General features: G+C 53.5%; 11 protein-coding genes across 11 annotated transcripts; 5 read left to right on the top strand and 6 right to left on the bottom strand.

Moving 5' to 3' along the window:
- Nucleotides 1-868: 868 nt before the first annotated feature.
- Nucleotides 869-2,649, bottom strand: PUNSTDRAFT_121757 (uncharacterized protein). The gene is made up of 3 exons (XM_007386017.1): nt 2,190-2,649; nt 1,622-2,132; nt 869-1,570 (listed from the first exon to the last, which is right to left on the bottom strand). Exons 1-3 carry the CDS (start codon nt 2,640-2,642, stop codon nt 1,014-1,016), a joined length of 1,521 nt encoding a protein of 506 aa, XP_007386079.1. The 5' UTR covers nt 2,643-2,649; the 3' UTR covers nt 869-1,013.
- Nucleotides 2,650-2,752: 103 nt separating this feature from the next.
- Nucleotides 2,753-3,579, bottom strand: PUNSTDRAFT_54012 (uncharacterized protein). The gene is made up of 4 exons (XM_007386016.1): nt 3,444-3,579; nt 3,287-3,330; nt 3,127-3,229; nt 2,753-3,070 (listed from the first exon to the last, which is right to left on the bottom strand). The coding sequence occupies exons 1-3, from the start codon at nt 3,562-3,564 to the stop codon at nt 3,137-3,139; spliced, it is 258 nt and encodes an 85-aa protein (XP_007386078.1). The 5' UTR covers nt 3,565-3,579; the 3' UTR covers nt 2,753-3,070; nt 3,127-3,136.
- Nucleotides 3,580-3,740: 161 nt separating this feature from the next.
- Nucleotides 3,741-5,373, top strand: PUNSTDRAFT_54011 (uncharacterized protein). The gene is made up of 10 exons (XM_007386015.1): nt 3,741-3,893; nt 3,953-3,986; nt 4,045-4,087; nt 4,144-4,242; nt 4,298-4,443; nt 4,497-4,513; nt 4,585-4,621; nt 4,669-4,730; nt 4,781-4,965; nt 5,023-5,373. Exons 1-10 carry the CDS (start codon nt 3,856-3,858, stop codon nt 5,214-5,216), a joined length of 855 nt encoding a protein of 284 aa, XP_007386077.1. The 5' UTR covers nt 3,741-3,855; the 3' UTR covers nt 5,217-5,373.
- An 891-nt stretch (nt 5,374-6,264) lies between these two features.
- PUNSTDRAFT_105695 (ARM repeat-containing protein) lies at nt 6,265-9,926 on the top strand. The gene is made up of 9 exons (XM_007386014.1): nt 6,265-6,448; nt 6,500-6,829; nt 6,891-7,791; nt 7,841-7,914; nt 7,966-8,076; nt 8,128-8,439; nt 8,495-8,963; nt 9,019-9,293; nt 9,348-9,926. The coding sequence occupies exons 1-9, from the start codon at nt 6,344-6,346 to the stop codon at nt 9,525-9,527; spliced, it is 2,757 nt and encodes a 918-aa protein (XP_007386076.1). The 5' UTR covers nt 6,265-6,343; the 3' UTR covers nt 9,528-9,926.
- A 15-nt stretch (nt 9,927-9,941) lies between these two features.
- Nucleotides 9,942-11,763, bottom strand: PUNSTDRAFT_54009 (concanavalin A-like lectin/glucanase). The gene is made up of 11 exons (XM_007386013.1): nt 11,585-11,763; nt 11,396-11,457; nt 11,306-11,336; nt 11,202-11,249; nt 11,082-11,144; nt 10,930-11,023; nt 10,845-10,878; nt 10,666-10,783; nt 10,547-10,615; nt 10,368-10,492; nt 9,942-10,312 (listed from the first exon to the last, which is right to left on the bottom strand). Exons 1-11 carry the CDS (start codon nt 11,681-11,683, stop codon nt 10,012-10,014), a joined length of 1,044 nt encoding a protein of 347 aa, XP_007386075.1. The 5' UTR covers nt 11,684-11,763; the 3' UTR covers nt 9,942-10,011.
- A 566-nt stretch (nt 11,764-12,329) lies between these two features.
- Nucleotides 12,330-13,587, top strand: PUNSTDRAFT_136447 (uncharacterized protein; the record flags this gene model as incomplete). The annotated part of the gene is made up of 4 exons (XM_007386012.1): nt 12,330-12,512; nt 12,574-12,674; nt 12,731-12,900; nt 13,349-13,587. 4 exons carry the CDS (start codon nt 12,330-12,332, stop codon nt 13,585-13,587), a joined length of 693 nt encoding a protein of 230 aa, XP_007386074.1.
- Nucleotides 13,588-14,057: 470 nt separating this feature from the next.
- On the bottom strand, nt 14,058-16,467 carry PUNSTDRAFT_90265 (DnaJ-domain-containing protein). The gene is made up of 4 exons (XM_007386011.1): nt 15,345-16,467; nt 15,141-15,291; nt 14,753-15,077; nt 14,058-14,701 (listed from the first exon to the last, which is right to left on the bottom strand). Exons 1-4 carry the CDS (start codon nt 15,764-15,766, stop codon nt 14,136-14,138), a joined length of 1,464 nt encoding a protein of 487 aa, XP_007386073.1. The 5' UTR covers nt 15,767-16,467; the 3' UTR covers nt 14,058-14,135.
- A 934-nt stretch (nt 16,468-17,401) lies between these two features.
- On the top strand, nt 17,402-18,128 carry PUNSTDRAFT_72826 (putative cyclase; the record flags this gene model as incomplete). Its single annotated transcript, XM_007386010.1, has 2 exons — nt 17,402-17,903; nt 17,971-18,128. 2 exons carry the CDS (start codon nt 17,402-17,404, stop codon nt 18,126-18,128), a joined length of 660 nt encoding a protein of 219 aa, XP_007386072.1.
- A 137-nt stretch (nt 18,129-18,265) lies between these two features.
- Nucleotides 18,266-20,674, bottom strand: PUNSTDRAFT_72248 (uncharacterized protein; the record flags this gene model as incomplete). Its single annotated transcript, XM_007386009.1, has 10 exons — nt 18,266-18,585; nt 18,643-18,663; nt 18,719-18,827; nt 18,880-19,027; nt 19,091-19,285; nt 19,348-19,914; nt 19,971-20,083; nt 20,138-20,338; nt 20,391-20,484; nt 20,538-20,674. 10 exons carry the CDS (start codon nt 20,672-20,674, stop codon nt 18,266-18,268), a joined length of 1,905 nt encoding a protein of 634 aa, XP_007386071.1.
- Nucleotides 20,675-21,324: 650 nt separating this feature from the next.
- Nucleotides 21,325-22,623, bottom strand: PUNSTDRAFT_72873 (kinase-like protein; the record flags this gene model as incomplete). The annotated part of the gene is made up of 5 exons (XM_007386008.1): nt 21,325-21,427; nt 21,485-21,894; nt 21,946-22,161; nt 22,214-22,443; nt 22,494-22,623. The coding sequence occupies 5 exons, from the start codon at nt 22,621-22,623 to the stop codon at nt 21,325-21,327; spliced, it is 1,089 nt and encodes a 362-aa protein (XP_007386070.1).
- A 1,057-nt stretch (nt 22,624-23,680) lies between these two features.
- Nucleotides 23,681-25,403, top strand: PUNSTDRAFT_20086 (glutamyl-tRNA amidotransferase subunit A; the record flags this gene model as incomplete). The annotated part of the gene is made up of 5 exons (XM_007386007.1): nt 23,681-24,073; nt 24,136-24,192; nt 24,245-24,281; nt 24,331-24,398; nt 24,462-25,403. Coding segments are annotated over 5 exons (1,497 nt in total), but the record flags the coding sequence as incomplete, so codon positions are not given.
- Nucleotides 25,404-26,013: the final 610 nt, after the last annotated feature.

The raw sequence follows: 26,013 nt of genomic DNA, 5'->3' as shown, positions 1-26,013 counted from the left end.
TGACACGCAGAATAGAGTAGAACCTTGTAGAAGGCGCTGGAATGCGCCTGAAGGTTCTAGGACTTGTAGTGACTCAGGTTATGACTCGACTGTGACTCATAAGGAACATTGTAGAATAGTATAGAACGTTATGGTAGGTACTGGAAGGTTCTAGTACAGTACTTGTATAGTAGTATATAAGACGCTAGCTGAAGTCGATGGACTTCAGCTCGTCCATCTGTTATACACGCCCTTAGCGCTATAACGATTGACGGTTCGGTTACGGCCTCTCAGTACTAAGACTAAGACACCGCGACCACAACAACAACCCCCACTCGACCTAGTGCGCCTAGAGTCTTAACTCTCACGCCTAAGTCACACGACACAGCCTAGACTACAACGACAGACTTTACGCCAAGTCTAACAACCACGACGGTTCGGTACCCGCCTAAGGTACCACGATCTAGGGGTTCTTACAAGACCGCGACATCTGCACCGCTTAGCCAGCTACAACAACAAACTTTGGTAAATGGGATGAGGCTATATCCATTGATTGTGCTAATTGGAATTACACAGGGTGATACCCACGGTCCCATTCCTTCGAGGCACAGCGTGGATTGGCGAGAACTTGAGCAAGCATTGTCAAGCATTTGGCAGTCAGATGAGGGCCAGGAACCTCCGGCGTTCGACCTGAAATCCGGCGCAGACTTCGGAAAAGCCTTTGCCCCATTCGAAGAACTCATACAAGAATTCCTTGCAAGAGTGCATGATGGGACCTACGGAACGTGTGGTTTTCTGCCATCCGACTACAGCCAAGACGATGCCGGGTAGGAGTCGCGCACGCACTAAAAAGTACTTGCAACCGTATTAAATCATATCCCTTCTGCGTATCACGTATGTTTATTGCTAATATATTGCTGAAAAGACTGAAACATGCTTGAGACCGCTATGTACTGTACAGAGTCGGGAATAGGGTGGGCTGCACCCCGACCATGCTGATATCCTGGATCGTGACGGATCGTGAAACGGTCACCCTATGCAGTGGCGTTGTTGAAGATCAACAAGTTTGGAGTGCCGTCGGGGAGCTCTGCAAACACGTCCTTGCTGGAAAGAGCAATGAGGGCCGCTTTCAGTTGCGCAGGGGAAAGGGTCTTGGGGCCAGTGGGAGCCGCCTCCAGGGACGCGACTAATTGCGGAGGGGGAAGGAAGGTAACGGCCCAGCTGGGGAGGCTTGCATGCGCGATGGAGTACATGGTCGCGAATGTGCTGGGGGCGGTGCGTTCGCTGTTCATCTGAGACGGCACAAATTCGTTCAGGTCGGGGTTGAACGTCTGCGAAGGGTAAAGCGACAGAAGGTACGCGAGCATGCCGGCCGTATGAGGCGACGCCATAGAAGTACCAGAGATGACGTTGGTAGCCTCCTCGCTGCCAATCCAGGTAGACTTGATGTTCAGACCTGGGGCAAGGACGTCGACGCACTTGCCGTGGTTGGAGAAGTACGCGCGCTCGTCCATGAGAGTGGAAGCACCAACGGTCACAGCCTTCTCAGCCGCAGCAGGGGAGTAGTTGCAAGCGTCGCGGTTGTCGTTACCTGATACACGAAATCAAACGGCATTCGATGAAGATAACAAAGGGGACGTACCAGCCGCGACCGCGAAATGCATACCGCCTTCAACTGCCCGGTTGACAGCGTCGTCAAGAGCCCTGGACTTGCCACCACCGAGCGACATGTTCGCGACAGAGCCCTTGTGCTTGGTTGTGCCAGTCTTAGCGTACTCCTTCTCAGCGGCCTGCATCTTCGCCGTCGCTTGTTGTGCAGCCCATACAACACCGCCGACGACGTCTGACATGGTGCCGCTGCCGTTGGTGCCGAGGACCTTCACCGCAATCACGTGCGCAGCCTTCGCAACACCGTACGCGCGGGAAGCGATGGTGCCAGCGCAGTGGGTGCCATGGCCGTTACCATCGATGTCCTGGTCGTTCTGGGGCATGGTCTTCCCCCACGACGCGCGACCCTCGAACTCGACGTGGTCAACGTTGATCCCGGTGTCGATAACGTAAACGTCGACTCCCTCGCCACCATTCTCCTCGAATTCGTACTTGCTGAAGGTACCTAGGGAGAGCCTCTTACGATGGCTGACACGCGCAAGGCCCTATGAGGATGTAACCTAAGTCACCTCAATCACAGGCATGATAGTCCGATGACTCACCCAAGGAGCGTTCTTCTGGGTTGCGTGACTCGCAAGACTCGGAACATCTTGGGTGCGGACAATCTGATCACGCTCAACGTATTCCACCTCGGGCATGGTTCGGATAGCGTCAAGAGTGTCGTCGCTGAACTTGCCCGCGTAGCCCTTGACGTGACCGTCGTACACCTGAGACACGCCGGAAAACGCGTCGCCGGCGAGCGCCGAGTTCGCCTCGTGCGTCGCCTGCAGGAAGTTCATGTGGTTCTGCATGAGCGCCGGCGGTAGGTCGCTCTTCAGCATGACAATGTACGAGTTGTTCACGGTGCCATGGGGATGCTCCTCCACATGCAGCGGGGCGACCTTGAACTGCGAGCGCTCGCGCGGCGTGGAGTAAGGGTAAGTGGACAGCGGTTTGGCGAACGCCACCGTCGCCGCGGACGCGGCCAGCAGTGACAAGGACAGGAATGAAGGCATGGTGGGGGTTGGAGGGAACGCGTCGTCAGCTTCCGCGACTGATAAGGTACGCTATTTGCGGCTGTTTACATTGTGGCAGAGCCGCCCCACCGCAGCCGTCCCGAGATGGCATCGTGGCGCGCAGCAGGCGCTGCACATGGAGGCAAACGACTCCCCAAACGTACGATGCTGTACATTCTCTATTAGATGACTTCGGTACGATACAGGGCAGCGCTAACGACGACAGGACAACCGCTTCTGACCCACAACCCGATGATGCAGCGCGGTGCACCGGTGTGGCCCCGATGGGGAAAAAACAGACCTCGGCGCTCCGGCTCGAGCTCGTGGTCACACGCAATCTCCGCCATTTGACAGTGAGTAAGGCGGACAGATGGCGCATATCATACGGTAGTCCGTGCACTCGATGTGATGGCACACACGCGATATGACTGAGTGTGGATGATCGTAAGCACATACATAGGTACGACTTAACGGTGTTGCACACCTTATCCGTTTCATGCAGATTTGCTCGAAGGTAAAAGGGCGTTGGTGGCCGCTTCAGCGAGAGCTTGTTCGCGTGCCTCATCCAAATGCGTCAGCTGCCCGAGCTATCCATATCGTAAGTCCCGAGAGGCGAGACGATTCAGACCGAAGTGCGAACGAACCTCTGCGTGTTTCGCTGCCTCCGCTTCTTGTTTGGCTACCAGCTAATACCAGCAAGTCCCGACGCAATGAGCTTTCGGGCCGAAAATTCATGATTAGGTCAATACCTCTGCGAAAGGTCAGGTTGGATGGCGACTCGCTACCAGGGAATTTACGGACCACGACCCCTTCGTAACGTGTCCTGGTGGATAGAGACACCAGCGTATAAACCCCAGACGGTGATGGCGGCCAGAGTTGTGGTCACGCCTCTATGCAGAATGTCTGCAAGCGGAGGAGCCATGATGACTATAGCGAGGGACCAACAATCTGACAAGGAAAGTCGAACAGAGGCAACGACAACGCCACGACGGATTTTGAGCCGGTGTGGTGGCTGTGCCGTCTCTGGCCGGCGGCTTCAGTTTGAGGAGGGAGCCGCGATCACCCCGGTTGACTTGCCTCCGGATCCCACTCATAGAAAGATTGCAGAGATATCGTTAGAATAGCACTTCGACTCCTCGACCTCATTGTCCTAACCGCACGCCACAACTCATCCTTCACGAACTTGTATCTATAATCTCCTCTCGTGCACACCATGTCTAAACCAAGCCGTAAAATTCTTATGTTGCATGGGTGAGCATCTCATCGCTGGGTTTAAGCCGCCATGTGCACATGTCTCATGCACCTCGTAGATACACCCAAAGCGCAAGCATCTTCAGCAAGCGGGCGAGCACACTCCGCAACCTTCAACCGGGAGCTTCATCGTAACCCCGATTTCCCACAGGTGGCAGCTATGCGCAAGGCTTGTCCCAAAGACATCGATTTCGGTGCGCATTTTATGTTTGCGCCGTCTCATGCCCCTGGCTGAGCCGTCGCCGTCCAGTGTTCGTGGATGCACCGACGATCCTGACACCCACCGATATCGCGGCGACGTTCGGCACTCCAGCAGAGGAAGACAAGTCGTCATCGCTTGCAAGCTTGGGTGGGGCTCATGCTCGCAATATCGCGTATGCTCCCATAGTGACCTTTTTCTCAAGGTGCTGCTGAGGCATCAGCCGATGCTGCGGATCCAGCACTCCTTCCTCGAGCATGGTGGAAGGCTACCCCTCAAGAAACGGAGTCGAAAGAGCTCACGGACTCCCTGGCGACGCTGAGGGACATCCTGAAGGCCGAAACCTATGAGGCACCTCCCATCCTCGCCATTGTGACTCTAAGCTAATGCTTCCGTGCTGACAGGGTGTTCTTGGTTTCAGGTGAGCCATGAATGAGTTGTGTGTGGTGATAGACCCATGTACGTATGCTCATCATCGTCAAACCCCCTTAGCCAAGGTGCTGCTATGGCAGCGGTGCTGACGGCGCTCGTGAGTGGCATACCCAGCTGATCCAACAGCCTGCTCACACCCATCAGTTAGAGCGGCCAGAGCGCTATCCTGAATTCTTGGTTGACGGAAAGCCTCCTCACCCACCCTTGTAAGCTCGCGCTCGTCCTTCATTTCGTTCGTGAGGATAACCCTCGTTAGCAAATTCTGCGTATCTGTAGCAGGTTTTCTCCCCCGCGGGGACTTGCCTGCGGCTATCTTCGAGTCAGGATACTCCACGCCGACTCTCCACGTCCTTGGCAAAAACGACATTGTTGTGACCGAAGAACGCGCTCGCACTCTCCTGGAGCTCTCACTAGTGAAAAGGGTCGTGGAGCACGATGGCGGTTCGTGGCGCTCTTTCGCGGGGCCGGGACAGCATTGAAATATCTTTCTTCTGATAGGTCACTTCGTGCCGTCGAAGGGTCCATGGCGTAAATTCTTCGCCGAGTACTTCAAGCAGCCAGATCAACTTAATCTGGTCCCGGCTCCCGGCGTTGGAGCACCTGCGTCCGGGACGGCGACGCCAGTCGAGTCTAGCATTGTTGCTCCGGTGCCGACAGACGCCGCCGAGCGATCTGAACCGGTGGCGCCGTAGTTTCTCTAGTTGAGCTGTCACTCGGCCGCTGTCCATTCAAACACTGGCGTTCAGTACGCATTCCCAGCAATAGAGTTGATATTCCAGCGCCATAGACTACAGCTGCTGGTCGCGGATCGTTGTCGAGCGGGAAAACGTACATTTCCATGACCAATTCCCAGAGCGTTCGCCGCTTTCTCGTCCCGGACGCATGATAAATGCTCGATAAATGAGATCTCTCCGAACGACATCAGACATCCGTCCGCGGCTTCCGGGTGATCATCCGCGGGATCGATACACGCCCGTGCGTTCGAGACCGGTCCCTTCAAAGTAATCTGCTTTCGGCGGCAGCCCAGTCACAATCATAAGCCGACGGCAAACAGACATCTCTGAGAGACTATTCATGCTTGCCATGCAACGGGCTGGCAGCGAGCGCTGAGGAAGTCTGAAGCCAGCGTGTACCAGCTGGAAGCCTGGCCACGAAAATGAGCGTGTTCTAGTCGAGAGGCAAGCCGCTTGGAAGACCGTGTCGGACACATTCGGCATTATACCATTCAGTTGCATACTTATGAGGAGATTTAAGATGAGCTTCTGATGGCCCGGCTGAAGTTGGACCCGCAGCATATGGATGACCCCTGCATCGTTGAAACGCGCCTCCTTGACCATAGATTTCTACAAGCTGCAAACAATATGGACTTGCATACCACGGCTGCATTGGCATAGCCTCGTTGTAGTCGCATAGCACTTGCTAATGGATGACGGTCCATCCGTGGTTACCGCTTTGACCGATTCCCAGTGACCCTGGCGAGAACCCAAACGACGGCATCAGATAGCAGATAGCGCTGCGCACGCGCACACACTATTCCCTTTGTGGTTGCATCGGCGGTGAACGTGTTCGACGGGACTTTGATGCTTCGTATCGGTGTCCACGAAGGGGCGGAGACTGGGGACCGGGGTGGCGGGATCACGTGGTTGTTGTCAGAGCTGTTCGCACGGTCACGGTCCACTGATTCCTCGACAATCATTTGCTCGAGTACCGGCGAACGTACGCGTTGTGCCCAACATCCCCGTCACCACCAACCTTTGTGCCCGACACTGGACTTAAGAACTTCTTCGAACTAGCAAGCGCGTATTTGACCGCTATAACCATGTCGACATGGGCGCCCGATCAAGGGGGTCTTCAGACGATCCTTCAAACCATCAGTGACTCCATGGACACCCACAACGCAGCCATTCAACGAGCTATCACTCAAGTTAGTGGCGTCAATCACGCATTGCTGAATGCATACTCATCTCATATTCAGAAATTGAGCGAATTTACGCGCGTAGCTGACTACATCGCATATCTCGCGTATATCCTGGCCCATATGCCCGCACAGCATGAGCGTATCCGCACAATAGCCGGCTACTTGCTCAAGAACAACGCGAAGCTCATCTTACAATCATCACCCGAGGTCGCTGCATTTGTTAAGACTTCCATCCTCCAGGCGTTCAACGACCCCTCTGTCCTCGTTCGCAACGCTGCTGGACAGGATATCGTCGCGTTCCTCGGAACTTTAGAACCGAAGAACTGGCCGGAGTGTCTGCAGCACCTGTTCGCCACGTTAGACTCGGCTGATGCAGATCAGCAAGAGGTATGTGGCGCATACATCTTCCGCTAGGCGCAAATATCAAAGGTTTCACGTCTCTCAACAGGCCGCATTCAATGCGTTGGAGAAGGCGTGCGAAGACTATCCCCGCAAGATGGACATCGACATCAACGGCCAGCGCCCACTCGATTTCATGATCCCCAAGTTCATGCAACTCTCCGAACACCCCTCGGCTAAAATGCGCTCCCACGCCATCGCGTGTTTGGCATACTTCGTCCCAATCCAATCCCAGAGCCTTTGGGCGCACCTCGACGCCTTCATTGCATGCCTCTTCAAGCGTGCGTCGGACGACGACCCGGGTGTGCGGAGGCACGTTTGTCAAGCCCTCGTGCTCCTCCTGGCCTCCCGCCCCGAAAAACTTATGCCGGAGATGCACAATGTGGCTGAATACATGCTATACTCGACGAAGGACCAGAACGAGAACGTTGCGCTTGAGGCTTGCGAGTTTTGGCTCACGTTCGCTGAGGACTCTGAGCTCGCTCCGTACCTGGCGCCGCTTCTCCCGAAGGTCGGGCCTGTCCTGCTGGACTGCATGGTTTACGGCGAGGATGACCTCCTGTGGCTTGAGGCAGACGTCGAAGACGATTCGGCGGTGCCGGACAAAGAGTCCGACATCAGGCCAAGACACTACGGTGGCAAATCTCATGGCTTCGAGCATGAAGCAGTCAATGGTGGTGAGGGCACACAGGCCAAGAAGGGAGCCTACGGCGAAGAGCAACTGGATGAAGAAGAAGATGATGACTACGATGACGATGACGACTTTGCGGATGAGATGTCTACGGAGTGGAATCTCCGCAAGTGTGCGGCGGCGGCGTTGGACGTGCTTGCCGTACGATTTGGACAGGATTTACTCAATGTTTTGCTCGAGCCGCTGAAAGCGAAGTTATGGAGCCAGGATTGGTTACAACGGGAGAGCGCCATCCTTGCGCTTGGAGCCATGGCAGAGGGTGAGCAAGGTTAAACGGGTGGATCGTGCAATCTGATCTCCGTCTGCAGGCTGCATCGAGGTGATCGAGCCTCACCTGCCGACGTTGATCCCGTACTTGCTGAGCACGCTCAACGATCCCAAAGTATGTCTGGTTCACGTTCTTGAAGCAACCACGAACTGAAGAGATACATAGCCCCTCGTTCGATCAATATCCTGCTGGACGCTCGGGAGGTACGCCAGCTGGTGTGCACAAGGAGGCTCAGAGGAACATAAGAATCAATTCTTCATTCCTACTATGGAAGGAGTGAGCACTCTTGCACCGCTTGGTTGAATCCGTGTGATAATCGTGCTGTAGCTTTTACGCATGGTCCTGGACAACAACAAGCGCGTCCAAGAAGCGGGCTGTAGTGCGTTCGCCACTCTCGAGGAGGACGCAGGCCAAGAGCTAGCTCCGTACCTCGAGCCCGTGCTGCGAAACCTGGTGTTTGCCTTCGAGAAATACCAACACAAGAACATGTTGATACTATACGATGCCGTTGGCACGCTTGCGGACGCTGTAGGACGTGCCATGGCGAACCCTACATACGTAGACATCTTGATGCCCCCGCTTACGAAGAGGTGGGCTAAACTCAAGGATGATGATGAAGATTTGGTACCACTCCTAGAGGTGAGAATCGCTTAGATGCCGACAGGCGCATTCGGTTGATATCTATACCCTCCAGTGTCTCGCGTCGGTGACCATTGCCATGGGACCGGCTTTCCTCCCGTACTGCGGCCCGGTCTTTGAACGCTGCCAGAACATCATCCACCACTCCCTTCTCCAATATCAGCAGTATCAACAGAACTCCGACCTGGATGAACCGGACCGGCAATTCCTAGTAGTCGCCCTTGATCTTCTTTCGGGTCTCACTCAAGGGTTGGGCATGGCACTCGAACCGTTCCTCGCCCAAAGCCAACTATTCAACCTGTTGACGGTCTGCCTGAAACATCCTCAAGCGCCGGTCCGTCAATCAGCGTACGCGCTCGTCGGTGATATGGCAATGGGATGCTTCCCCTTGCTACGACCGCATATGCCGGGCATCATGAGCGAACTCATCGAGCAACTGGACCCCGAGCCTAAGGTTGAGTTCATCAGCGCATGCAACAATGCGGCGTGGTCCGTGGGTGAGGTCGCCCTCCGATATGGTCGAGGTAAGAACGTCGGCTGTATCCTCTATATAACGTGCGTCTCAACTAGCCAACATAGATGACCCTGAGTTTAGGCAATGGGTGAACCCGCTCATCTCGCGATTGGTCCCAATCCTGTTGCATCCCAAGGCCCCTCGTAGCCTCCACGAGAACGCAGCCGTCTCAATCGGTCGCATCGGCCTCGTGCACCCGACCATCGTCGCCCCGTACCTCAATGAATTTGCTCAGCAATGGTGCCAGGCTTTGTACGAGATCCGTGACAACGAGGAGAAAGACTCCGCATTCCGCGGCTTCTGCACGCTTGTGCAGACGAACCCCAGCGGCATCGCCAAGGTAAGAGTCCAGTTAAACAAAGCTGAGGCAGGCAGCTCACAACGGGGCGCGCAGAGCATTCTCTGGTTCTGCAACGCTATTGTGCGATGGAACACACCGTCGCCGGAGCTGCAAAACATGTTCCAGCAACTGCTCTCGGGCTTCAAACAAGCTGATCCCGCGGGGTGGCAGGCACAGGTGGCAACCTTCCCTCCGGTCATCCAAGAAAGGCTTGTGGCCCGTTACAACGTCTGAACGCGTTTCAGCTCGCTTTCGAGGTTAACATCTTGACATACTTTTCCGCTTTCGGTTCTATGTAATATAACAGACTCCTGCCTCTGCTTGCTTGTGTGTCCGTCCCCGGCTCGTGTTCTCTCGTTGCATCTGGAATCAACTTTCGTAGCAGTAGTACTTCATCGCAACAACTTCATGTATCTACGTTGAACCCGTCCGGCTCACCGCATTGCATACCCGCCATATAGTGCAGTCGATCATCATGCACATCACCCATTTTCGTAGCAGTAGTCAACCCATTCAGTAGTAGTAGTAGTAGTAGTAGCATCGCACATCCGTAGGTAGTTAGTAGTTAGTATTAGTAGGTAGTCATTTCAGTAGATAGTAATCAAACGCAAGCGGTGGAGAGCCCCGAATTCACGCTGAAGATGCTGTAATTCAATAAGATAGCGAGTAACGCATCAGAGCGAGATGGATATATACACAGGAATAGCCCCGGCAGGTCTCAGAATCGCTTGCCACTGTTGTACATCCCACCGAACCCTCTGTTCGAGCCGAATCCCGAAAAGCTGAAGCCTCTGCCATGACCGCCACCGAATCCACGCCCACCGTTCTTGAGAACGTAGGTCTGGTAACCGTAGTAGGTGCCGTAGCAGAAGGCAACAAAGAGTGCGAGCTTGATGAACGTCCACATCCACGAACCAGAACCGGACGATTTGCGAGATCCGAAGGAGAACGGCCTGATCTTATCGCGAGGGGAATCCGGAGCGGAAAGAATGGCGGACGACGTCGTCACCGCAATGATGCTACGGGAAACAAACGTAAGTGGGAAGGGATGTATACAAAAGGACTGAAACGAACTCGTGACTGTCGAACACGTCTCCGGTCATAGCTGAAAATCCGAGGAAGGGCGACATCGGAAGCGAAAGTCCCTTCAATGTGAAGCAATCGGACCAGTCATCCCAAGCTTTGTATTGCAGTTTCACCTAGCAATTGAGACGTTTATAGGCAAAGATTCCAAGACGTAGTTAAGAACCCACATCGAGATATTCGTCCTTCACGTATGTGATCTTGGCTTTCGTAGCCACGTTCGTTCGGCGAACATTTGCCTACCGCTGAATTTAGAGGGAACTTGTTATATGATAGCTGAAGTACGCACCGAGCATGCACCGAGACTTTGCGAGTCGCCATCATTGCCGAGATCATAATTGGTCTTCCCATCGCCCTTAATGGCCATGATACGAGGGAAGGAGTACGAGTGCCGGCTGTTTGCATACCTGTGATATCGTACAAAATATATCACGTACGCAAAACCAACAAACAAGGATATAGACATACGTATCGATGAAGATACCCAACCCGTCAAACCTGTCTGAACACAGAGTTAGGCGAGGCTCGCAATCTTAACGGTGAATGTGCCCACCAATGCTTCCGAATACCGGTCCGGGCTGCGCACGGTCTTTGGTCAGCCAGATGGCGAGACCATCACCAAATAAATGCGTCGAGTCTCCTGATATCTAGTGTGGAACATGATCAGCGAATGTGTCAAGACTCGCGGGACAACTGTATACTGACCTTGAATTCCACTTCTATAACGAAATTAGCGGCTGTTATCGGCAGCCGCGACCATAGCCAGCCCTACACGTGTGTCAGGTGTAGATAGATTGGCTAGGCGTTTGACACCAGGTGCATTACCATTTGTGAGGGTCGAGCACGGGTAAGACGAACGTGTTTGTTTGTGTTCTGTGTTGTACAGGTGAGTATGCCGGTCCGTTGACCACACGTTGTATTTCGCGCACAATGTATGCATCAGCACCGAAGTCCCACCATCTACAATCAAAATTCGACATAGTCAGCCAACTGGGTAAGGAACTGGCAATGTCCCGCACCGATTTTGGAGGTCTTGGTCGATGTACGGCGCATATATGGAGTGTGTCCGTAGTTGAACAGTCTTGAGTACAGATCAGTATATGCCTTCGTAGACCGTAGCGAACGAGCGCAATGCCCTCCGTCCAAGCAAGCAAGCATAACCATTCCATTCCATTCCACACGAAGCCCAGGACAAGTATGACGCTTACCCGTTCTATTGTCCTGTTCGCGATCTTGCTTTCATCCACCCGTGCGAGCGCGCCAACCGCCCAGCATGCAAGACATAAGAGCAGTTTCGGACACCACATCCCAGGTATGATACAAAAACCGCTTGGATGCCGTCGAGGATGCGCTGTACTAGCAGGACCAGCCGCGCGGTGCGAAGGCGTGAACGAGAGACAGAGAGAAGCTACGTGGTATGTGGCTGTCCACGTCAAGTCGACGAAATGATCACTTTGGCTACATGTGTCAACAGTCAGATAGGCGTTTTGAAGGCAAGACTCTCTGATGTTGCCGCCATATCCGTGAACCACAGGAGCCTTATATCCTTGAGCGGTAGGCACGATTCTCAGTACGATGCCCTATCGTCTCTCCCTTACCCTGGATTTTCGCATTCACGCAGCGTAAGCTGCCTTCGGGAGACTGACTTCGAGTTCGGACCGGGCAGAGGTCCCTCCGTCAAGTTCAACGCAACATCATGGACTGGCCGATGTTTCGCGTGTCTACATCAATAGACGAAGTCAAGCTGCCGTCATGCGATATGTTCCTCGGCCCGGTATTCAACGTCATCTCGCCACTATCTGCCCACGAACGTTGAAACCTCCTCTGCCGTGAGGTCACGCAGCGCGCGACTTACATATTGCCACGAAGTCTACGCAAACGCAAGACGTTCTCCATTTCAGGGCCGTCGTTGTAAAGTGCTTGAGGAGACGTTCTGGACGCCACTAATCATTCATGATTCCACCGCGCTTGTTTAGATTCGGGACCACCTATAAGACACCACGGAATCGTACTCATCAGCGCTACTCCCATCGCGATGATGCTCTGATCCCGAGCCTGAAGGCTTTCAAATACTTCATCGAAGCCAACGGAGACATGTACATGGGCTTCAATCGCATGTTCGAACAAAGTGCACAGGTGAGCACATATGATCACTGCGTGCCTTCGCCGAATGGCGATCTAATTGTCAAATTTATAGTCTATCATTAAGGACTATCGCGATCTTCTCTCTGCATTCAATGTTGTCCTCCAGCAGGCGCCATCTTTTGGGCCCATCGGCCCGCCCATCTACATGCTCATGTTCGAGTCATGAACACGGAAGGGGGGTTCACTACCTTCCTTGCTGAGAAGCTCAGCGAGCAGCTCAAAATCCTGTTCGAGGGCTGGGCCAAGTTTCTGCAATCCCCCGCTTCACGCAACGTCCTTACCGACCAGCCGGGTGGATGGTTCCATGTGGACGCGCTCACCGCGACCACGAAGGATTTCCCCGGACTCACTGTCGAGCAGATCTTCGTCTCCGACCCGAGTCAGCCAAATTGGGGATAAGCGTCCTGGAGCGATTACTTCAACCGCGAGTTCCAGCTCGGCATCCAAAGCGTAGGACTTCCAGACCGCAACGACATCATTGGTGGCGCGTGCGAGTCCGTCTTGTACAATATACAAAACGACGTCCAATTGATGGACGAGTTTTGGATCAAGGGCGAGCCGTACAGTCTCCAGCATATGCTGAATGACGACAAATTCGCCCCACAACTCGTGGGGGCACGATCTTCCAGGGCTTCCTTCAGGTTACAGGGTACCACCGTTGGGCATTGCCGGTGACTGGGACTATACGCAAAATTGTAGACGTCCCCGGAACGTATTTCGTGCAGTCGCCTGCACTGCTCAACGACCCTCAGTCTGACCCCTTCCTGCGATCGCTTGCATTCATCACGTGTCCATCACGGCGCGCCAGCTCATCTTCATCGAGGCAGATAACCCGTCCATCGGCCTGATGTGCTTCATCGCAATTGGCATGACGGAGATTTCGACTTGTCAGGCGACGGTTGAAGAGGGACAACGCGTCAATCGTGGGGATGAGCTCGGGATGTTCCATTTCGGCGCATCGTCGCATGCGCTAGTGTTCCGCCCTCAGACCAAGATCCAGTGGTTCGACGATCCGAGCGCGGGGGATTTGGTGAAGCTTCGCTCTGCGATCGGAGGCGTTTTGTAGGTGTAAATCAAGATGAAATCATAGGATTGTGGTACCCTGCTCGTTATACATGTACACCACGGGTAGGAATGTCACGCACCATGTAGTTATGTGGTCTGATCTGAGATTCTCGGAGCCACGCCCAAATGCATTCAATCCTATTCAGTCGCGATTTTGGCATATTGCTGACGGCGCTGGTTTCCATTATCGCTGTAAACCATGTTCGATGCGCCTGAGCAATATATATTCATTTCCCGGGACTTAAATCAAAATTTCGAACGCGACAAGGCAAGGCGGAGCGCCCGACATGCGGAACAAGGGACCCGATATATCCACAGTTCACAGTATTTTCTTACTGGTCTGTAGGATGTCTCAGGACCAGCCGCGTGGTTCCAAAATCCGATAAAAGACGGGGAAAGAAACTAAGTCCACTACAAGACAATCACTTTAACTAGTCATAGGCGTCTTGGTCGCTTCCAGTTACCCATATTGCCATCTCTATGATACACAGTATACATTGGCGGAATACATAGCGCTGATAATATATACCAAAGCGGTAGGCAGGAGGCTCAGTATGATATCGACCGTCCTCTTGTGTAGCTCTCCTTCCTCTTTACTGGCGTCCTACCGCCTCCCGCCAAGATCCAGGGGCTGGGCGGTGGACTGGGCCTGGGACTCGGTAGCCTCGGTTCCTGTAGTACTCCGGGGCGTTCACCTGGGCCTTCCACTGGCGACAAGCTGGGGCTTGGCAGCATCGGAGGGTCGACATCCTCGTCCTCAACGGCCACTTTGCCGGCACGCTCCCACCAATTGCTCGACCACCTCTTCAATGGGCTTCGTTCGCTGTCAGGTGCCGTGTTCTCTTTGCCAGCATAGCCATTCACGGGGGCCGTCGCCGGAGTCGACGATATATGGAGGGCAGATCGCCCACGAGCGATGGCAGCTTCCCATGCACTCTTGAGCGGACCGGCATGTGCTTCACGAACCAGTCGCGCCTCGATGGCCATATTCTCCATCTCCTTGGTGAGTGTCTCAACGATTGCGGGATCAGGTTGAGGAACTAGATTTGGAGTAGCGAAACTAGAACCATCGGTATGATGAATTGCATTAAGTTCCGTGTGCAACATCATCATCGCTGAACCACCGAATTAGCAAGACATTTCGCGCAGACAGACCCTCTGCTAACCTTCGTGGTTTAGGCCCTTCGTGAGAGACGCTATTCTCTCGAGCATTTGGACGAGGACTTTCGTGTCCAACTTTCCATCATCCAGCATGCCGGGGAACAGAACCGGTGCTACGCGGGAGAGGGCGACGCTCATGAACATGAAAATTTGATGAAGAAAAAGTACGTGTTGGTAGGGTACTCTCCGCGGGAACAAATAAGTCAAGAGATTGCCTGATGGCGAGATAGAAGCTTCGGAGGCCAGGGGGGAGGATGCCGGGGACGGGGATGGACCCAGCAGTAATGTGAGTTCGGAAGCAAACAAAGCGAAAAAGAGGATATATCGCCACTACACAAAGGAGCCACACGTCAATGGATTGACTTCCGCTGGTGAGCGAACACGGCGACTCACGAACGCCACAGGGCTGGGTTTGCCAACTGCACCCATCAATAAGAGGATCACACCGGTTACAATATGGAAACCGGACGCTTGCATGAGGCCATGCCGGAGATACTCCCGGACAGTGGTACACTTGCTCCAGGATAGTACATCAGCTCCGAACCTGCGAGCGCATCAGTTGAGCCTATAGAATGAACATTGGGGATGAATACTCACCGATCATATGCAAATCTTTTTATGGGATCCTTCAGGGCTTCATACGCGTCCCTCACTTCTACAAAGAGTGCTTCTCCTTGTGATCCAACCCGATCGGGGTGATTTCTCCTCGCAAAGCTTCGGAACGCTTGCTTCAACGCAGTCTCATCCGCATCAGGACCAACTCCTAATAGTTCATAGAAGTTCGGTCGCATCGTCGAAGAGGCTTCAATGAAGTTATATGACAGGTAGCCAAGAACGACCACCGCGAAAGTGAGGCGATAATGTAAAACATATTGAGGGGTTCGTGGGGCAGGAGCGGGGCCGTGGAAAATGTTGGGATAGACTCGGTGGAAGACGCTGAGGAGTTGGCGGGTGGCCAGGTCGGGAATATAGGACCATCCCGTTAGGCGGAGGATGGCAGACGCGGAGGACGAGACCATGGTATCTGGAGTAGAGTGATTAGTAAGGTACTGTCGACACACAGCTGGTCCACGAGGAAACGGAAAGCTCAGGCGACCGTCCGGTCAATCTGTATGATCTCATGCCCTGGATACGCTCGCACACCATCTCTTCTTCCTCGCCCGGTCCTTATGCACCCCGAACCAGCCCATATGCGCACGCAACCACACGCGCGAGCATTCTCTCGAGTCCGCGCGCTTTATGTCGTGCAAGATATATCGCGTCGGTGAAACCACTGCTGATACCACCCAGTCGGAGGGGCGAGCGTTGAGCTCGATCCGACAAGGCTTGGCTAGCATAACGCGGAGACGGTGCACCCCCGCGGTCCATGACGAACATCAACCCGAGAGTGCGACCACCGGAGTTGTAGACTCGGCCTTTGCTGGCAGATCATTGTTTTCCAGATCTAGCAGCCATGATTGAGCCCTACTCGGACGGAGTGCAATGTGTGTCCGGCCTTAAGGTGCGCCACTGGACTCTCGGAGTGGCGCATCAGGTTTTCGAACATCTTTGAAGCGCGGGCGGCTCGGGATAAGGTCCACCATGCGAGAGCGAGCAGATAGAGTGGCATCGTCCAGGTCGACCCTTTTACTCGAACATCTTTGCAGAAGGCAAATGAAGGATGTAGGCTCACCTAATAATTATGTATGCCGTTGCGTGGCTGGGAACACCCCCAGATAACAGTGAGAGGAGCGGAAATGACGGCGGTGGTTCTTCTGTCTTCTAGTGTAGAGGCAGGGCCAAAATCATTCGACACCATAGAATATGATCAGAAGCTAAGGAGAGTCGTCCAACTTCAAGAAGTGGCAGCAGATGGAGCGTCGACTGAACCTGAACCAAGGGTGCGTCATTTAAGTCACGTGATTAGAATCATTCTGAGTGTCCTGAACCTTAGGCCCGGGCTTAAGTACAACAGCTACACAAGTCGCGAAGGACCGACCACTTGCACCATACAATCGATCAGCACCCCTCTGGTACACTCATCTATCTTTTACATGTTATGCTGCAAGGCTCGTCAGCGCACGCTGAGATTATAATGACCTTGATGATCACATGGGTCAACGGACGCCGGCAATCTAGGTCCTTAGGAGTGGACGCCGTGCGTGCGCACTTCCAGGCTTCACCGTTGTTACTACGGACTATAGGCGGGAATAGAAATGCGGAAGAGGCATCCCGAGACCTTCCTAACGGACAAAAGACGGCATTAACTCTCGAGGAAGCTCGTTGCGATGCTATTCACATAGATGAATTTCGGGGAGATGAAGTCATACGGTCTGATGCCGGGTAACGTTGGAGTTAATGGCAGCTTGTAGGTATATTATAATACGTCTTATCTGGCCCCACCCCAAGCACGCAGGTGCCTTGTCGGAGAACGCCCAATAAGCATGGGGGGTGCAAGCCTTCCGGCAACCCGCTCAATTGATCAAGTGTTATGAGACCGGGGAGATATGGGTCCTTCGTCCTCCGGCCCGCTAGCCCGACGCAGGGAGGCAACCATTTAATCCCGTAGACCCATGAAATGTGCAGACACTCATTCGACCTGTAGTACCCACTCGAAGGTGAGGGCAAGTATTGTGAATCTGAGCCCCCTCTTTCCCTAACGGATAATTCCTAGAATGGACCCCAAGGCCACCGCTATCGTTGACCTGACCCACGACTTGGACGGCACGACTGTGCTGACCTGCACTGGTCACCCTTCGTTTTGCTGCCAGAGGGTCCTCACTATTGAGGAGTATGGCTCGAACGTATCGACCATCCAGCTGGGCTCACATACTGGCACACATATCGACGCACCATATCATTTCTTCCACGACGGCAAGACCGTGGATCAGCTCCCGGTGGAAACCTTCGTCGGACCGGTCCTCGTGATCGATCTCACCGGGAAAAATCCTCGCCAGCGCGTCACATGGGAGGACTTCAACGCGTATCAATCCAGGATGAAGGAGGGCGTCGTCGTCCTCTTCCGCTTTGGGTGGTCGGCCCACTGGGGATCACAAACCTACTTTGACCACCCGTTCCTCGACAAAGAGGCCATCACCCGCGTGATGGACACCGGTGTGCGCGTCATCGGCGTAGACACCTTAAGCCCGGATGAAACAAGTCTTGATGGGGCCTTCGGTGAGATGTCGTATGACAGCGGCTCAGTGCCAGCTGGCTGACACGGGCGTGTAACTAGGTCCGTCAGACGTTCACAGAGTAGTTTTGGGAGCAGGCGGTGTGATTGCCGAAAACCTCACAAACCTCGATGCGCTTGAGGAATGGGGTTTTATCGTGAGCTTACTGCCATTGTATCTCCGCGGAAGCGATGGCTCCCCTATACGAGCCGTGGCTTGGAGGCAGTAATCAAATGTATTCCCGAACGATATCACAGTGTTCCGAACATTATGTTGGACATATGAAGATGTGCATGAGCCTGCAGTACGTGTTAGCTTGTTGTCAAAAGACACCAGGACATCATTTACCGAAAAGGAAGAAGATTTCTAGGGGATCATACCATGCACTAAGCCTATCCGCGACATAGCGGACTTCACGCTGTCGTAGAACGCCCCTTCACCCAAAAGGTCAACTATACCTGCACGCTTAAATTGCTTGCGTGGGCCGACGCGGAGGTGAGTGATGAATATTCCTACGTCGCGCGCCTTGTAGGTCTCCAGGAGTTCGTAAAAAATCTGCGCAGCGGCAGCATCGCAGACGTTGACATCTGCTAGATGAAACACTAGCACAGACGCTTGCTGTCTTCGTGGTTCCTCCGAGGGGTGGCTCGGATTTACGCCATACAGCTCCAAACGCCTGAGACGTTCTGTGACAAAAACGGGCGTGAGGCGAATGCTCTCAAACCAGAAATAATGACTCATACCCTTCAGCTGTGCGGTGTTAGCTGGACATGCCATCATCAGCGATGACATGGGTCAATGAATAGAAGGTAACCGTACCGAAATCGAGGTTTTCTCGAATACGGATGATGAGCACGCCAGGAACGTCTTCGATGGCGTCCGGATTCTCGTCAATTGGTTCCCACTCGTTGGTGCCATGAATGCGACCCTGGCAGAATTGGAATGAGCACACTGCCCGCGTAACAATCATTGTACAGTACCAGGATGGTCATACGCGTCTTCGAGGATCGGCGAACGACAAGCAAAAGCGATATGATAACAGACACGAGAAGGCCGATTTCCACGTCCCAGACTATGGAAAGGAAGAAAGTCAAGAACATTAATCCGAGATCGACGGCGGAATGCATCCTATAGTATATTGGTGCAATCAGCACCCATTCAGTGCCGTTATGAGAGCGCAAGCTAACAGACCTCCAAAAGAACTTGATGTCGTGCGGCGCCTCGGAGAGGAGGCTGAAGACGATGAGGCAGATGATCGAGGCTAGTACGCATTTCGGCAGGAAATAGAGGTAGGGCAGGAGGAAGAACGTGGCGAGCAGTATTATTCCCGAACACACGAGGGATGCCATCTGCGTCCGACCCCCGACGTCTCCGTTAATCCTGGATCTGTGGTGTTGGAGGTGAAAGTAAGCGCCGATGTCCACGAGATACTATGCGAGTGCCATCACCTCGTAATGGACCCGTACGCTGGTAGGGTGCCAGGTACGAAGCTTCCGGCAACATTTCCCAGCCCGAGCGCGACGAGCTCCCGATTGGCACTGACGGCATACTGGAACCGCGCCCCGTTCTGCTTCGCAGCAACGATGCTGTCCAAAAATCCGATGATGGACACCACGCCAGCCGTCGTGGTGGTTCTCCGCAGGTATTTCAGATTCTCCCCATTGAACGGCCAACGGACGAATGAATGGCTCGCGAGTGAAACTGGAACATCCCCCAAAATTGCCACGCCATCTTCGTCCCAGCGATGTACTGAGCATAATATGGTGGACAGAAGCACCACCAGGAAGACCTCTGGTAATAGCCTGAAGACACGGAACGAACCTTGGCTTCGACCACATGTCCGTTTGAAGGCCCGGAGCACCACCAGAGCAAGAAGCGCTGATAGGGATACTGTGGCCGTAGGCACGTGAGCCTCCCGAATGTTTTCGACGAGAAAGACCAGTTTATCGAGGGTAGAGTGAGGCGAAACGGCCTGTTCTAGAGCGGAGAGGCCGAACATCGGGATCAGCTGTTCGCTACAGTGAGCAACATCTTGAGTGTGCGTGGCTGGCCCTGTATGGCTCGCACGTACATCATAATCAAGACGGCTATTGCGCAAACAAATCCCTGCAGAAGCGCGCGACTGAGGACAACGTCGATAAATCCGAGGCGGAAAAAGCCTAAGAGGAATGTTATAAGTCCCGCCTGAGGAACCGGCTATCAGCAGGTGGCATATAGATAATCCGGTCACTTCTTCACCTGAGCAGTAATCATGGTGGACACGGCGAAGGATACGTGCATTGTGCGCGAAGGATCGGGGGGATGGGAATGCCCCTGGTCGTGCAGGACTTCCGCGATCGCTTGGCCGACTAGAAGAGACAGCGATGCCTCGGGTGCAACATTGAGTTGGCGACAAGTACCGAACAGTGCATACACAGCGCCAGGTATAGATGCGGAGAACTACAGTAGGGTAACTGTCGGCGTGGGACGGAAACTAGTGTAAAACGGGTACTGACCAAGCCGACGATAGGGATGAAGCATAACTGATGGATTGTGGTATGAGCATGGATGCCACCGTCAAGCCTGCAAGGAAGTCGCCTCCGAGCCTAGTGAACGCATATAAGCCCCCACTCCGAACATCGAAAAAACCTCCACTTACAGTATCAATGAGTACTGCGGAATCCAGGCCACAGAAGGCACATAGTATCGTAATTTCGCCCAGCGCGTATTTCGCCTCGTTTTCGTGAGATCTTTGAAGGAGTCTACATCATGGCACACCCAATGAGTATAATGCATCTTCAAGCGAGACTGGCACTCACCGTCACTGACATGGTCTGGTTGAACGCTACCATAATCGCGGGTATCAGCGTCGGCGCTCAGCGCCGTGGTCTCGTCCGGTTCGACGGCTTGAGGAGTCTGGTAGCCTGGAGTACCAGGGGCACTCCATCCACTTCTGACCGAAGTGGCGGATGGCGTATTGCCACCAGGAGTCATTGGCACACCGAGCGCGGGTGGGCGGCGCGTCGGACTCATCATCCCCAGCGTTGCTCAAAGAGGACCAACCCCGAACTTTTTCAGTCAAGGGGGCGCGCAGCGACAGCGCTAGCGGAGTGCGCAGTGGGCGGATGGAGCCAATGAAATGACATGGATTGCCGCAAGTGCGCAGCACAGCCATTCGCAGTGTATCACGGCATTCGAGACACTGATAACATTATCAACATGGTTCATGTGGGTAGTGCATGAACACATTTCCGACATGGACATGGGTAGAGAGGTATTACACGGGACCTGGGAAGTCGTGATGGTTCAGCGACTATGGCGGTTCGGTGAGCGTATGTACACTTATGCAATCACAACAGATGCGACAATGGGAAGAATAAGTTAGAACGAAAAGTCCACTGTGGCCAGCACCATAAAAACGCAGAGCTGCATCCCGAACGTGACTGCTACATGGTATAGTCAAAGCCAGGGAACTGCCATCCGTAAGGGTCTGCAGCAGGCTGACCATACAGCCTGGTCAGCTCGTCCGATTCCGGCCACTTCTCGAATCTATACGGATAATTTACTCAGCGCCCGACTTCATAACGAGAAATAGAACCTGCTTACTGGCTGGCATCACCCTCTCCTGTGATTCGGGGCATATATGGCGCCATGACTTGCCGATTCAGGAGTTTGACCCAATCCACCTCCCTGAACCACGGGTGACCGAACACGTCGCCTGCACCATCACGCATGTTGCCGTAACGCTTAGACGGGTCCTTCTCGAGTAACTTCAAGATAAGATCCGTAGCGTGAGGCTGGAATGGCGGCCACCGGACAGCGGAAGGGCCTTGTAGGATACGATCGTAAAGGCGGACGATGTGCGGCTTCTGATTCTTCTCGCCTTCGTGACCTGGCGTTCCGGATTCCATAGTCGGTTGTTCGTGGAAGGGCGGAAGGCCATAAAGCATTTCGTAGATCAATATGCCGAGGGCATACCAATCAACTGACTTATTATACCGCTTTTTGGACACGATCTACGAAGCGGGCGATCAGACAAAAGTGATAAAACACCAGAGCGCACTAACCTCCGGAGCGAGATAATCAGGCGTACCACACAACGTATACGTGTTTATCTGGCACTCTTTTGCGAAGCCGAAGTCGGCTATTTTGATGTGCCCGTCGGCACTGAGTAATATGTTCTCGGGTTTAAGATCGCGGTAAATGATATCGAGGGAATGCAGGTGGTTGAGCGCGAGCGCAACTTCAGCTGCATAAAACTTGGCCACAGGATCGGGAAAGCGCTATTCTTGATATTCATGAGGTGATCATGAAGCGATGGATCACAAGACGCACGTTCGACCGCCGCAGTAGAGTGAAGAGTTCGCCGCCCGGGACGAAGTCCATGACCATGTAGAGATTGGAGGAGTCTTGAAATGAGCCCCAAAGATTAATGATGAAAGGATGTTGCACGGTCTCCAGCATGTGTAGTTCATTATTCGTATGCTCGACTTGTTTTTGCCGTACGACATGTTGCTTGTTGATAACCTTGATTGCGTAGAACCGGAGGTTGTGCTTACTCCGCACTATGTTCTAATCTATCAGTGATTCCGTGGGATGTAGCTGGGATGCTCACCAAGATGGACCCGACCAAACGAACCGCAGCCTAACGTGCGTTGGATGATGAAGTCGGTCAACCGGTAGGTGCCCTTGGGCTTCGTCCGCCGGCGCGCTTGCGCTTGAACCAAGGGCTGGTCAATGTCCATGGACAGCAACGCATCTGAACTCTCTGCAGTTGTGGCGGTTGTCTTGCTCCATTCGCTGATTGAGGTCGATACGGACGCTCGGTGCCCGAGGGAGCTCGCTGATGTAGAGGCGAGTAAATGGACAGTCGACGAGACGGATGCTTGCAGCGGAGCGTCCATGTGTGCCTGGGACTTGGGCTGATTGCCATGCCCCAGCTGGAGGTTACCCAACTTGTCCGCCATACGTCTGATCATCTACAGAGGGCTGGCTGGCAGAACGAAGATGTAGGAAAGTCAAGTTTGAGCTATGACAACGGGATTGAAGGCGTAATATGAGTACAGGAGGGACAAAGGGGGAACAATGACAAGACGCACTTGGGGCGACCTTGTCCTGCATCAAGCACTGTTCTCGGATCTGTCCGGTGCACCATATTACCACGTCAATAATATCAATCTTGCATACGACGGATGTCATGTTTATGACATCAATCTTTGCTCAGATCATCCTCTTGGGCGTTGCTGCAGAACCGGACGGACGAAGGACACGGAAAGTCTCATCGTCTCAGACAATCAGACAGTGAAACCGAGAGGGTTGATCAAACGGGCGGACAAACGCGCCAGTTGCTGCCATACGCGGACCATCACATGACCCAGTCTTTTGCAGCGAACTGGAGGTTTGCTCAAGCTTTGTTCAGTATACACGATATATGGTCCACCTTCTCATCGCTGGCCGAGTCTTGCAACATGGGCAAACAGTAACAAATACACTTGATACCTCTTATCTCCGTCGGTTGGCACTGTAACGTCTCGTTCGATATTCTTAGCTGCCTGATAACGTCGACGTCCGTCTCCTGCGTTCTTCGCTCGAAGATGTCTCGGTCATAGGTTCAGCTCTCCCAGGTCGGATCTTCTAGACACAAGGGATGAACTTCTTGCGCACCCGGTGTCCGCCAAAATGTACAGATATTCCTCAGTGGATGGTGGTCGGCGACGCTCTTGTCTCCCCATCACTTCTAAGATGATCACCGTTCTCTTGTTGTCAGCTCTCCACGTCCTCCTCTTCTCTGCGGATGCCGTCGTGGTGTCGAGGACAGCACCTTTTGATCCACGTGAAGCGACAGTTTCCTCGGTCCATCATGCCATATTCCACGACCTGATCTCGTGTCGCGATGTCGTCCAATCTTTCCTTGATAGAATCGCGGCCTTTGACAAGACAGGGCCTACTATCAATGCAATCATAACGACGAATGAACATGCTCTTCAGTATGCCGACGAGCTTGATGCAATGATGAACACACATGGATTCGTGCCGGGCCGACTGCACTGTGTTCCCCTGCTCCTCAAGGATAACTATGATACATTCGACATGCCCACAACCGCTGGAAGTTTGAGTCTAAAGGGGTCCCAGCCTCCTGCCGATGCTCCTGTGGTGAAGGCAATACGTGAAGCTGGGGCCATTATACTCGGAAAGGTACCGGACTGACCTCCAAGAATGGTGGCCCATCATTCATCGCATGTTCCCGGAATGTTTAGGCAAATATGCATGAGTTTGCGATCACCGGGCTTACCATCTCTTCCATCCTCGGCCAGGTGCGCACGCTATTCGTTCGATAGACTCCCACTTATACCCCGCATGGCATAGACAAAAAACCCGTATGATCTGACACGCACTCCTGGTGGTGCGTTGATTCCTACTAACATACATATTGTTGTTGAGTCCGCTTGTAGGTTCAAGCGGTGGTACCGGTGCAGGAGTAGCTGCTTCCTTCGCCGTTCTGGGGACCGGAAGCGACACCGTAAGTTAGTATCACGCATCCTAGATCACTTCTCCCTGATACTAGTTGCTTTGCTGTCGCTAGGTGAACTCGATTCGCTCACCCGCGTCCGCAAACTCGCTCGTAGGTATCCGTCCTACAAGGGGGCTCATCACGCGGACGGGAATCGTCCCGTTATCGACAACCCAAGACGCCATCGGGCCGATTGCCCGCACAGTTCGCGATGCTGCGCTTTTACTAGACGTGATGTCCAGCGTCGGCTTCGATGCCGCGGACAACGTGACCGCGCTAGGTGTAGGCCAAGTACAGGATTACGTCTCGCGAACCGATCAGGGAAGCGTCGACACTTTGCAAGGCTTACGGATCGGAGTCCTCGACGTTCTACTCAACAAAACCGAGTCGGATCCCGAAGTATTTGCTGTAAACAAGGTCTTCAATGCTACCCTTTCAATACTTGACCAAGCAGGTGCTACACTGTTGCGCATCAATGATCCCACCTTCGTCATTAGCCATCTTTCTTCGGTCTTCGACGTGCAGATTTACGAGTTCAAGCACGAACTGGACGTGTACCTTGCATCGCATCGTGGACATGTTACCTCCAGCAACCTCGAGTCTATAATCAAGCAAGACCTCTACGAAAAGGGCGATGCGTTTACTGGGGAATTCATGCGAAACGCCACCAAAGGAGCCAACAACGAGACAAACCCAGCATATTTCACACGTCGATCCGGTATTGACGGCCTGCGCACGCAGCTCGCCATGCGCTTCGCGGAGCAAAACCTCGACGTGATGTTTTACCCCCACCAGTCGAATCTCGTTGTGCCCATAGGATCACCCAGTCAAGTCGGCCGTAACGGGCTCGTCGCCGCCATCAACGGCTTTCCCGCGGTCGGAGTTCCAGGAGGTTTCTCCGAACCCAGTGAAACTGCACCCGTAGGCATACCTGTGGGGGTGGAGTTCCTTGGACGACCATTCGAAGAGGGAAAGCTACTGGAAGTGGCAGCTGCCTTTGAGCGGCTTACGAGAGCGAGAAAATCGCCTGTCAGTACTTCCGGTACTGCGTCGTTGGTTGGGAATTGAGTAAGTCGGTTTGTCTTTCATGCTTTCGTCGCATCTTCCCGGTCGCTTGAAGCATCGCGTCATGCCCAAGCTCATTTCGGGTTGTACACAGATCATGGTCTGTCACAACACAGAGGGTCATACGGAGACGTGTGCACCAGCACCTATGCCCAGTCCACGGGCGTTTTCAATCAGTCATGAAACCGGGCCTCTTACATCCACATGATCGAGGGACCATATAACCTGTTTACTACGTAGTCAAAACAAGAAGTTGACGGCTTACGCTGCAGGAAGTGCGTGGATTAGTGGAGGAGGAACATGCTGACAACGCGCTAAAAAGGCCATGTTAGTGGAACTTGGTTGGAATGGACCGTTGTTCGGCCCTTAGTATAAGAATGGGCACGAGATATGAACAGATGATTACTCTACTCATCGGCATCGGCCCTGCGGTCGATCCATTCATATTTCTATTTTAACGACGATATAGATTGTGTCGAGCCTCGAAGATCTTAAGCAAGTCATTTCATCATGGCCAATGGATGAGATCGACATGCATCATGGTCACTGCCGACTCAAC

The sequence above is a fragment of the Punctularia strigosozonata genome, assembly GCF_000264995.1.
Source record: "Punctularia strigosozonata HHB-11173 SS5 unplaced genomic scaffold PUNSTscaffold_10, whole genome shotgun sequence".
Taxonomy (NCBI): Eukaryota; Fungi; Basidiomycota; class Agaricomycetes; order Corticiales; family Punctulariaceae; genus Punctularia; species Punctularia strigosozonata.
This window is presented reverse-complemented; position numbering and strand designations above follow the sequence as displayed.